At 41.9% G+C, this 13,039-nt stretch overlaps 1 protein-coding gene across 17 annotated transcripts in view; it reads left to right on the forward strand.

The window, feature by feature from the left end:
* The window catches only part of LOC114791987 (protocadherin beta-16-like), a 258,171-nt gene that overhangs the window by 130,814 nt on the left and 114,318 nt on the right, over nucleotides 1-13,039 (forward strand). The window contains exon 1 of one of the 17 annotated variants that reach the window (XM_028982636.1): nucleotides 5,355-7,957. The exons of 13 other annotated variants lie outside the window; for them this stretch is intronic. In XM_028982636.1, the coding sequence (XP_028838469.1) occupies nucleotides 5,534-7,957 (2,424 nt within the window). In that variant the 5' untranslated portion in view covers nucleotides 5,355-5,533. Of the gene's footprint in view, nucleotides 1-5,354; nucleotides 7,958-8,785; nucleotides 11,250-13,039 lie in introns of those variants that run through there. 3 more of the 17 variants (XM_028982660.1, XM_028982637.1, XM_028982664.1) reach the window with 3 other exon arrangements.

The raw sequence follows: 13,039 nt of genomic DNA on the forward strand, positions 1-13,039 counted from the left end.
TACACATTCTGTTTTCTTTTTTTGTCATTGAAGTCGTCTGAAAGTTAAGTCATGGCAACTGGACTTTCTTTCTTTAAGGTAGAGACGTTTCATTCTGCATCCAATGAACTTTATCAATTGTTATTGAAGTGTTTTGGATTTGAACTAAACTCTTACTGATGTTAGTGAATTTCTCTATCCATATTTTAATAACTTTTAATAATAATCCAAAGTGTTTCAACAAGATATATTTTGAATGTTTTTAATTCATGGTTTGAAGTAAAACCTTTTTTCTAGTTATGCATCACAATATATATTGCATTTATTAAATGTTTTATTACTCTTATTAGTCATATTAATATATGATAGTTATGCATTTTGCATAATTTAGAAGCTAAAGCATAGCTATCACAAAATCTAAATGAGCTAAATCTTTTTTGAATTCTTTCATGAAGTAATCAAAGTTTATTACATTTTTATTCATTAGAATTTTGGCATCTGTTTTCTTCTGGGAAAAATAAACCTTTTTCAAGATAACAGGATTTATGTAAGATGTGGAACCATTATTGCTGTGTGTATTATAATTTGTATGTATTATTAAAAACACACGTGGCCTAGCGGGTAAAGAAACAGGCCCGTGATTGGAAGGTTACCGGTTTAAAGCTCGAGCCGCCAAGGTGCAACTGAGGTGCAACTGAGCAAAAAAATCGTCCCCACACACTGGTCCCCATGGCTTCCTACTTCTCCCTCCAAATATGGGTTAAATGCAGAGACCACATTTCACTGTGTGCACTGGCTGCTTTGCTGTGGTGTGTCACGTGAAAAATAATCACTTTCACTTCACTTAAAAAGGTGATTAAATCGATTGTACATATTTGGAGCTGAAACAGGCGATCGTCCACTGCACTTTCTAAAAAATACTCCGAGTGTCGCTGCTGACCACGGTTGTAAGCTTCTCCATTGGTCTCCACCTGCTTCTTAAATATTCAAATTTAACATTCGGCCATTGCGACCGTGAAATGTGGGTGTTGTACTCGAACTGGCGCGCGGAACCAGAACCTCTTGGACGTATTATCCGTCTTTCAGTGTCTTGTGTCTTTAAATACTTCATTCTCTACGGATACATTTTTAAAGATGAGCTTTAAGGAATTCTTTGTTCGTGACGCGGTGGTCTGGCTGCTGTTCTTTCTGCTCCACAAGCGCAGCAGCCATGGAGATCTCAGCTATTCTGTTCCTGAGGAGCTGAAACGAGGAGCTGTGATTGGAAACGCAGCGAAGGATCTCGGACTTGATCCCAGTGGATTATTGCTACGTGAGGCTCGTTTAGATCTGAAGGGTAACAGAAGACGTTTCTGTGAGATGAATTTACAGACAGGTGAGCTCGTAATGGCGGAGAGGATTGATCGAGAAGAGCTGTGTGGTTCTAAAGCCTCCTGCTTCCTAAAATATGAATTAATCATGGAGAATCCTTTAGAGCTGCACGAGATTACTCTGCAAATACAAGATATTAATGACAACGCACCCCGATTCTCCAACGATGAAATTAAACTGGAAATTAGAGAATCCGCAGTTAAAGGCGCGCGCTTCCCTCTGGATGCTGCGCATGACGCGGACGTGGGAAGAAACGGAATTCAAAGCTACACGCTGCAGAAAAACGACCATTTTTCATTAGCTGTGCATTCCAACTCTAATCGTGGTAAATTTAGTGAATTAATTTTAGATAAAGAGCTCGATCGTGAAGAGAAACAGGAGGTGATATTAACCCTCACCGCTGTGGACGGCGGCTCTCCACAGAGATCTGGTTCTACTGTAATACGCGTTACTGTTCTGGACGCCAATGATAATTTACCCGTATTTACTGAACCCGTCTATAAAGTCAGCCTGCCTGAAAACTCCCCTTTAAATACAGTTGTTGTCACTGTAAGCGCCACAGACGCAGATGAGGGAGCGAATGGGGAGGTGACTTATGATTTTAGTCACCTGTCAAATAAAGAAGCAGCATTGTTCTCTATTGAAACGTTTAGTGGAGAAATAAAATTAATTGGACAACTGGACTTTGAGGACATTACCGAATTTGAATTACAAATTCAGGCTAAAGATGGCTCAGGTTTATCTGATAATGCTAAAGTACTAATAAAAATAATTGACATAAATGACAACGCCCCTGTTATTATTCTAAAATCTCTGAAAAATCCAATTCCTGAGAATTCAGCACCAGGGACAGAGGTTGGGATTTTGAATGTGCAGGACGAGGACTCAGAGGAAAACCATCAGGTTCACTGCTCGATCCAGCAAAATGTCCCTTTCAAATTAATCCCATCAATTAAAAACTATTATTCTCTTGTTACTACAGCAGAACTAGACCGTGAACTAATAACAGATTATAACATAACTATCACTGCTACTGATGGAGGATCTCCACCCTTATCTTCATCCAAGACCATTCATGTATCTGTGTCTGATGTGAACGACAACCCCCCTGTGTTTGAAGAACAGTCCTACTCTGCCTATGTGAGTGAGAATAACAAACCCGGCTCCTCTGTTTGTTCTGTTACTGCGAGAGACCCAGACTGGAGACAGAACGGCACAGTCTTCTATTCTCTGTTGCCCAGTGAGGTCAGTGGTGCTCCAGTCTCCTCATTCTTATCCATTAATGGAGACACAGGGGTGATCCATGCTGTCAGGTCCTTTGATTATGAGAAGTTTAGGAGCTTGAAAGTCCAGGTTATGGCCAGAGACAACGGTTCTCCTCCACTCAGCAGCAACGTGACTGTGAGCATCTTCATATCAGACGAGAACGATAACTCTCCACAGATATTATACCCTGCTCCAGCAGGAAACACCTTCATGACTGAGATGGTTCCTAAAGCTGCTCTTTCAGGCTCCCTGGTCTCCAAGGTGATCGCTGTAGATGCTGATTCTGGACAGAACGCGTGGCTGTCTTATCAGATCATCAAGTCGACAGATCCAGGACTTTTCACTGTTTGTCTCCATAGTGGAGAGATCAGAGCGCTGAGGGACATTTCTGAATCTGACAGCATGAAGCAGAATCTTGTTATTTCAGTGAAAGATAACGGACAGACCCCTCTCTCTGCAACCTGTACAGTTTCTTTACTCATTTCAGACAACTTGGCTGAAGTTCCAGACCTTAAAGACGTGTCTTATGAGGAGAACAATTCCAAACTGACTTCGTATCTGATCATCGCGCTGGTTTCAGTCTCCACCTTTTTCCTGACTTTCCTTATTCTGGTCCTGGCTGTGAGGTTCTGTCGGAGGAGAAAGCCCAGACTGTTGTTTGATGGAGCAGTTGCTATTCCCAGCGCGTATTTCCCTCCCAACTATGCCGAGGTAGAGGGAGCAGGAACTCTGCGCAGTTCTTACAATTATGATACATATCTGACCACGGGATCACGTACCAGCGACTTCAAGTTTGTCACGTCCTACAATGACAACACGCTGCCTGCTGATGACACAATGAAGAACTGTACCAAAGGGAAAGGTGACAGTGTTGCCATCAGTGACTGTGGATCCAGTTTCTCAACTCTGGTAATCATTTTCTTTCATTTAATCAGTTTGTAATTAATTTTTTAACACAGTATAACTCCATGAAATAACAAAGTTTTAGGTCGAGGTAAAAGAGAAATGACAGCACGAGGACATGACATAGATACATTAATACTAATAATAGCAGATGATAACAATCAAGGGATTTTAGAAACACAGGACATGGCAACATGAAGTCCCTGTGTTGATTTCTGGGATGTCCAGATTGTGACAGTGAATATGAATCTAAAGCTATTGCAATTTCATTTATTATGGTTGATGTTGGGCTTCATTGACGGTTGGAAATTTTGCTGAATGTACGTTTTTTTAACAAAATTATGAACCATGTTTGCATTTACATTACATTTATGGCATTTATCAGATGCTCTTATCCAGAGCGACTTACATTCAGTAGTTACAGGGACAGTCCCCCTGGAGCAACTTATGGTTAAGTGTCTTGCTCAGGGACACAATGGTAGGAAGTGGGATTTGAACCTGTGACTCTGTAGTCTTCTGGTTCATAGGCAAGTGTGTTACCCACTAGGCTACTACCATCCCACATGGTTATATTTATAGTTTTTCTTACCGTAATGTCCACATACACACTATATATTGTTGTCTAATGTGCTGCTTTTTGACTTGGTTAATATGATTAATTGGAAATAACTGCAGTCGTTAGGTCATTGGCATTACTTTATATTTGTGACTGAGTCACTGTATCTTTCCCGCCACAGTACCTCTGTAGATGTCACCTGTAGATGTGTCACCAAAATTTGCATTTAGGCTTCCTGGTTCAGCTGAGCAAAAGTTGCAACTTGGACAACTTGCCAATCATTAATTTTCTTTTCATTGTTGACAACCAATACAGCACCAGAGGAGTGGACAGCGACCTGCACCGAATGAGCCAGGCAGCACTGGTTTAACATTCTGTTGATCACATAGCCACAGAGACTGTAAAGGATAAATAATGGAAATAGTTTGAGTCCCATATCAAAGTCAAGTCAAAGTCAAAGTCAGCTTTATTGTCAATTCTGCCACATGTACAGGACATGCAGAGAATTGAAATTATGTTACTCTCAGACCCATACAAGTAACATTAAATACAAAACAGTAACATTGAATACAAAGGTACAAATACAATAAAAAACACAATATACAATTTTAAAAACACCATATACAAATAAGGGCACATGGTGGAGAGTGCAGAACCATGTAATGCAACAGAAGTAAGTTTAAAGTGACAAAGTGACAAGTGAGGTAGTTGGCAGACCAATGCTGCACAGAGTGACTGGTGCATGGTCAGTTTGTGTGTGTTAGGGTTCAGAAAGTTTGTGGAGCAGAAGAGGGGAGTGAGGGGAGTGGGGGCAGAGCCAGGAGGGAGTTGAGTTTCTTGACAGCCTGATGGGTGAAGCTGTCCTTCAGTCTGCTGGTCCTGGCCTGGAGACTCCGCAGTCTCCTCCCTGATGGCAGCAGGCTGAAGAAGGTTTGCATTGGGTGGGTGGGATCAGCTGCTATGCCGAGGGCTTTCTTGGTGAGGCGTGTGCTGTAGATATCATAAATTATTCCCCCTGATGGCCCTTTTCCTCATATAAACTGAGTGGACTCTTGTCAGATATTTGCACCCTTCTAAGCACATTAGGAACAATAATTTACATTTTTCTTTATAGGGTGATTAAATATTTCATCTTTATACAAAATATTTTTTTATCATATTTTATACCGGCTTTGAATTAAATTGCTAGATATGTATTGCGCAAGAATATCTCTTGCAGTTTAATCAAAGAACTCAGAGTGTCGCTGTTTACCGTGGTTTTATTTTTCTGGTTGAAGATTCTGCCCACCCACATATACATAATATCTGCTCCGAACTGACTGCTGACCAGTTGTACGGTATTGTAGGACACTGCGTTCCAAATCGAAGCGAACTGCTTTCTCCTTTTTTTAAATATACGTGGTGATCAGGTGAGAGTTGTTGAAACGCATTTGGAATCGAAATAAGGATTCATTCGTCATGGTAGAAGCAAAGGGAGCATTGCGTTCTGATGCCTTTGTCTCTCTGGCTACGATTTTTGTGCTTCTGCGCTCCTCCCGCGGGGATCTGAGCTACTCCCTTCCAGAGGAGGTGAAACGAGGGACGGTGGTCGGAAATATAGCCAAGGATCTCGGGCTCGATGCCAAAGGATTATTCTACCGCGAGGCCCGTTTGGATACGGAGGACACTGAGAAGCGTTTTTATGACATTAATCTCCAATCAGGCGACCTGCGCGTCGCGGAAAAAATAGACCGAGAAGAACTCTGTGGGTCTGCGGTTTCTTGTTCTTTACATTACGAGCTCGTGTTAGAGAATCCATTAGAGCTACATCATATTTCTGTACAAATTGAGGATGTTAATGACAATTCACCTCGATTTCCAAAAGAGGAAATTAAATTAGAAATTAGTGAATCGGCGGTTAAAGGCGCGCGCTTCCCTCTGGACGAGGCGCATGACGCGGACGTCGGAAGAAACGGAATTCAGAGCTACATGCTGGAAAAGAACGAGCATTTCTCTTTATCTGTACACTCAAACTCCGACGGGGGGAAATACTCTGAATTAATCTTAGAAAAAGAACTGGATCGTGAAGAGAAACAGGAGGTGATATTAACCCTCACCGCTGTGGACGGCGGCTCTCCACAGAGATCTGGTTCTACTGTAATACGCGTTACTGTTCTGGACGCCAATGATAATTTACCCGTATTTACTGAACCCGTCTATAAAGTCAGCCTGCCTGAAAACTCCCCTTTAAATACAGTTGTTGTTACTGTAAGCGCCACAGACGCAGATGAGGGAGCGAATGGGGAGGTGACTTATGAATTTAGCCGCATATCTGATAAAGCAGCGCAGCTGTTTTTTATCGATGGACATACAGGGGAAATTAAAGTGAAAGGTCAAATTGATTTTGAAGAGAAAAAAGAATATGAAATACGAGTTCAAGCTAAAGATGGGCTTGGGTTAACTTCCAATGCAAAGGTTGTTATAGATGTAACGGATTTAAATGACAACACCCCAGTAATATTTCTAAAGTCTCTGAAGAATCCTGTTCCTGAAAATATAATTCCAGGAACAGAAGTCGGGGTAATTAATGTGCAAGATAAAGACTCTGCAGACAATAGGCAGGTCCGCTGCTCAATTCCACAAAATGTCCCTTTTAAACTGAGTCCATCGATAAAAAATTATTATTCCCTTACAACAACAAGCAGCTTAGATCGTGAACTAATAACAGATTATAACATAACTATCACTGCTACTGATGGAGGATCTCCACCCTTATCTTCATCCAAGACCATTCATGTATCTGTGTCTGATGTGAACGACAACCCCCCTGTGTTTGAAGAACAGTCCTACTCTGCCTATGTGAGTGAGAATAACAAACCCGGCTCCTCTGTTTGTTCTGTTACTGCGAGAGACCCAGACTGGAGACAGAACGGCACAGTCTTCTATTCTCTGTTGCCCAGTGAGGTCAGTGGTGCTCCAGTCTCCTCATTCTTATCCATTAATGGAGACACAGGGGTGATCCATGCTGTCAGGTCCTTTGATTATGAGAAGTTCAGGAGCTTGAAAGTTCAGGTTGTGGCCAGAGACAACGGTTCTCCTCCACTCAGCAGCAACGTGACTGTGAGCATCTTCATATCGGATGAGAACGATAACTCTCCACAGATATTATACCCTGCTCCAGCAGGAAACACCTTCATGACTGAGATGGTTCCTAAAGCTGCTCTTTCAGGCTCCCTGGTCTCCAAGGTGATCGCTGTAGATGCTGATTCTGGACAGAACGCGTGGCTGTCTTATCAGATCATCAAGTCGACTGATCCAGGACTTTTCACTGTTGGTCTCCATAGTGGAGAGATCAGAGCGCTGAGGGACATTTCTGAATCTGACAGCATGAAGCAGAATCTTGTTATTTCAGTGAAAGATAACGGACAGACCCCTCTCTCTGCAACCTGTACAGTTTCTTTACTCATTTCAGACAACTTGGCTGAAGTTCCAGACCTTAAAGACGTGTCTTATGAGGAGAACAATTCCAAACTGACTTCGTATCTGATCATCGCGCTGGTTTCAGTCTCCACCTTTTTCCTGACTTTCCTTATTCTGGTCCTGGCTGTGAGGTTCTGTCGGAGGAGAAAGCCCAGACTGTTGTTTGATGCAGCAGTTGCTATTCCCAGCGCGTATTTCCCTCCAAACTATGCCGAGGTAGAGGGAGCAGGAACTCTGCGCAGTTCTTACAATTATGATACATATCTGACCACTGGATCACGTACCAGCGACTTCAAGTTTGTCACGTCCTACAATGACAACACGCTGCCTGCTGATGACACACCAGGGAAGATCATTAGTTGCCCATCTGACTCCACTGGCAGAGCAGAAATCTTGGATAATGGATCGAAATATCCTACTCTGGTGAATATATCTTTTAAATTTTTCTGCCCTTTTTCTTTTTCCATGGTATTATTATTCAGTTAATTCATAGTCTTTTAGCAGTTATGTGTTTATGTCATCTATAATGACACAATAGATTTTTTCTACTTTTTCTAATCCATAGATTGTGCTTCTGCACTTCTTATAAAACTGTAACAATGTGATTGGTTAGGACCAGCTTTTTTATTATGGAAACCAGGGAATTTGTCTATTGTGAACAACATGGGACTTTCAAGTGAATATAATTTCAGCTGACATCTTCTTATAATTTATTACTTATTTAAATATTTGAGCACTGGTCTGTTTGGAAATATTATGTTTTTCAAGAATTAACTTACATAACTTTACGATTTCCTTGTTGGTCATCTTGGTTAATTAACAATCTGAACATTGTTTTTCGTTGTTTTTAATAATGCTGTTTTTTTCTGTTGTGTTTTTTTAATGATTTTTTTACAAAAGGTCTACTCTTGAAACATTTTTTCTTTTTATAGCTACATAAATTAATGTATAATTTAACGTGAGTTAATGAAACTTGACACACTTTTTATTACTTTGCAATACGTTGCGTGTGTGTTTCTGTATGTTCTGCATGCGTGATTTTAAAAAGGAAAATGACAGTTAATCGTCCTCTGCACTTTTTCAAAAATGCACAGAGTGTCGCTGCTGACCACGGTTGTAAGCTTCTCCATTGGTCTCCACCTGCTTCTGAAATATTCAAATTTAACATTCGGCGATTGCGACCGTGAAATGCGGGTGTTGTTCTCGAACTGGCGCGCGTAACCAGAACCTCTTGGACGTATTATCCGTCTTTCAGTGTCTTGTGTCTTTAAATACTTCATTCTCTTCGGATATATTTTTAAAGATGGAATTTAAGGAATTCTTTGTTCGTGACGCGGTGGTCTGGCTGCTGTTCTTTCTGCTCCACACGCGCAGCAGCCATGGAGATCTCAGCTATTCTGTTCCTGAGGAGCTGAAACGAGGAGCTGTGATTGGAAACGCAGCGAAGGATCTCGGACTTGATCCCAGTGGATTATTGCTACGTGAGGCTCGTTTAGATCTGAAGGGTAACAGAAGACGTTTCTGTGAGATGAATTTAAAGACAGGTGAGATCGTAATGGCGGAGAGGATTGATCGAGAACTGTTATGTAGTTCAAAAGCCTCCTGCTTCCTAAAATATGAATTAATCATGGAGAATCCTTTAGAGCTGCACGAGATTACTCTGCAAATACAAGATATAAATGACAACGCACCCCGATTCCCCAACGATCCGATCATTCTGGAAATTACAGAATCCGCAGTTAAAGGCGCGCGCTTCCCTCTGGATGCTGCGCATGACGCGGACGTGGGAAGAAACGGAATTCAAAGCTACACGCTGCAGAAAAACGACCATTTTTCATTAGCTGTGCATTCCAACTCTAATCGTGGTAAATTTAGTGAATTAATTTTAGATAAAGAGCTCGATCGTGAAGAGCAACAGGAAGTGATATTAACCCTCACCGCTGTGGACGGCGGCTCTCCACGGAGATCTGGTTCTACTGTAATACGCGTTACTGTTCTGGACGCCAATGATAATTTACCCGTATTTACTGAACCCGTCTATAAAGTCAGCCTGCCTGAAAACTCCCCTTTAAATACAGTTGTTGTTACTGTAAGCGCCACAGACGCAGATGAGGGAGCGAATGGGGAGGTGACTTATGAATTTAGCCGCATCTCTGATGAACAAGCAGTATTGTTCTCTATTGATAAATTAAAAGGAGAAATAAAGTTGATTGGACAACCTGACTTTGAGGAAATGATTGAACATGAGTTGCAAGTTCAGGCTAAAGACGGTTCAGGCTTATTTGATAATGCAAACGTAATTATTACTGTAATTGACATTAATGACAACACGCCTGTTATTTCTATAAAATCTCTGAAAAATCCCGTTCTTGAAAATTCAGCACCAGGGACAGAGGTGGGGATTTTGAATGTGCAGGACGAGGACTCAGAGGAGAACCATCAGGTTCACTGCTCCATCCAGCAAAATGTCCCTTTCAAATTAATCCCATCAATTAAAAACTATTATTCTCTTGTTACTACAGCAGAACTAGACCGTGAACTAATAACAGATTATAACATAACTATCACTGCTACTGATGGAGGATCTCCACCCTTATCTTCATCCAAGACCATTCATGTATCTGTGTCTGATGTGAACGACAACCCCCCTGTGTTTGAAGAACAGTCCTACTCTGCCTATGTGAGTGAGAATAACAAACCCGGCTCCTCTGTTTGTTCTGTTACTGCGAGAGACCCAGACTGGAGACAGAACGGCACAGTCTTCTATTCTCTGTTGCCCAGTGAGGTCAGTGGTGCTCCAGTCTCCTCATTCTTATCCATTAATGGAGACACAGGGGTGATCCATGCTGTCAGGTCGTTTGATTATGAGAAGTTCAGGAGCTTGAAAGTTCAGGTTATGGCCAGAGACAACGGTTCTCCTCCACTCAGCAGCAACGTGACTGTGAGCATCTTCATATCGGACGAGAACGATAACTCTCCACAGATATTATACCCTGCTCCAGCAGGAAACACCTTCATGACTGAGATGGTTCTTAAAGCTGCTCTTTCAGGCTCCCTGGTCTCCAAGGTGATCGCTGTAGATGCTGATTCTGGACAGAACGCGTGGCTGTCTTATCAGATCATCAAGTCCACTGATCCAGGACTTTTCACTGTTGGTCTCCATAGTGGAGAGATCAGAGCGCTGAGGGACATTTCTGAATCTGACAGCATGAAGCAGAATCTTGTTATTTCAGTGAAAGATAACGGACAGACCCCTCTCTCTGCAACCTGTACAGTTTCTTTACTCATTTCAGACAACTTGGCTGAAGTTCCAGACCTTAAAGACGTGTCTTATGAGGAGAACAATTCCAAACTGACTTCGTATCTGATCATCGCGCTGGTTTCAGTCTCCACCTTTTTCCTGACTTTCCTTATTCTGGTCCTGGCTGTGAGGTTCTGTCGGAGGAGAAAGCCCAGACTGTTGTTTGATGGAGCAGTTGCTATTCCCAGCGCGTATTTCCCTCCCAACTATGCAGAGGTAGAGGGAGCAGGAACTCTGCGCAGTTCTTACAATTATGATACATATCTGACCACGGGATCACGTACCAGCGACTTCAAGTTTGTCACGTCCTACAATGACAACACGCTGCCTGCTGATGAGACGCTGAAGAAGAGCACAACTGACACCAGTTATAGAGCGGAAATCTTTGATAATGGACCCAATTTTCCCACTCTGGTAATAATTTTCATTCTTTTTTTCTGTTGTGTGTAATCATACTATTATTATTATTGCATTCATTGATTTACTGATTCTTACTACCAGCTACCCGAGTATTAGGTGTCACTGATATGAAAACCAAGGTTTAGTTCTTTTTGAAAAGCATAGTCAGTGACACTTTCTATTACAACAACAACAACATTTATTTCTTATATAGCCCATAATATACAGTTTGTCTTGTTGAATTCCCCCACACTTGACCCTTCTGCACACAAGGCGATGGTTTGTCAAATAATAGTCACACAGTTGTAGAGGTGGAGAAGTCCAGAGAGTAGTTCAGTGTCATGGTGTATATTACGTGTCCATTATGATGCTACTGGTCCGTTGGAAAATCTCTGAAGCTTTAGTTGTTATGGTTGTGGTGGCTGTGGTGACCCTCTGGTTCGTTTCATGCTAAGTCATTGTTTAGCAGTTTCCAGTAACCAGGATTTATCTGCTGGTCTCTTCACTGGAGTGTATTCAGTATCTCCGAGAAAACAAACTGAAGCAGCTGCAGAGAAAACAGGTGTGTTTTTTCAATTTAGATCAGGGGTGTCAAAGTCAAATGGACAGGGGGCCAAATGAAAAATTTAGGAACAAGCCAAGGGCTTGGACTGATCGAATGTTCATTGAAAAAAAAAAAAATGACTGCATATAGTCTAGTTATCCCCATTAAACAGTCTGAAAACCTAAAAATATATTACTACATGATCAAATAAATAAATAAAGAATTTTGTATGGCTCTGTCAGTAAATTTTAATTTTCAACAGGGACAAAAGCTTTATGTAAAAATCCACAGCCAGGGAATATGTGATGAACTCTTTTCCCTTTTTCTCAAGCTGCTCTTTTAGATTGATGGACAGCTCGTCCACACGCTCAGCAATGGTGTTTCTGCTCAGGCTCACGTTCGAAAAGAGTTGCCTTTTGTCTGGGCAAACTTCGTCACAAACTTTTAGCATACAGTTTTTAATAAAATCCCCCTCAGTGAATGGCCGGGCTGATTTAGTGATCTCTTCTGCCAAAATAAAACTGGCCTTGACAGCAGCCTCGCTTTGTGAACAGAGCCTGCCGAGATTTGAGGCCTCGTTTTAATTCCTCCACCTTCTGTAGCCTCTGTTCCATGTCCATATCCTTGTCTTTGTCCGCGTGTTTTGTCTCATGATGCCATCTCAGATTAAACTCTTTCATCACCGCCACACTTTCTCCACACAAAAGACACACAGGTTTTCCAGCTACCTCCGTGAACATGTACTCCGACTCCCACCTTGTTTTAAAAGTCAGGTTCTCAGTGTCCACCTTCCGTTTTGCCATTTTTTAAGGGTAGGCTATCTGAAAGTTGACTTTTGAAGTGATGCTAATGCCCGCTGATGAATAATGAAAGGAAGTGGCCTCCTGCTTGGAGCGCCACCATTGAATTGTGGGAAATGTAGTGCGTTGGTGCGTATAAAGTACCTGGATGCTGCTGGCGTGCAGTGACCTGCGGGCCAGTTCTAATAATAAATTTATATAATCCCGGGGGCCAGAAAAACCCCTTGACTTTGACATATGTGATTTAGATTTAAACACTGAGAATGTGACCTTCTTTACTTTGGGTACCAGTAGTGACCCCGCACCCGTTGATCGAAGGGGGCGTGGCAGGTCATAAATAACTAAAAGTTCACTCAGGTACTGCGGGCCGGGACCATTTAGGGCTTTATAGGTCAAAAGTAGGATTAGAGAGCTGTTACATTTTTGTACATGTAACTACATCATTCAATATAGTTTAATCT

This window comes from Denticeps clupeoides, chromosome 6 (assembly GCF_900700375.1).
Source record: "Denticeps clupeoides chromosome 6, fDenClu1.1, whole genome shotgun sequence".
NCBI classification, from domain to species: Eukaryota; Metazoa; Chordata; class Actinopteri; order Clupeiformes; family Denticipitidae; genus Denticeps; species Denticeps clupeoides.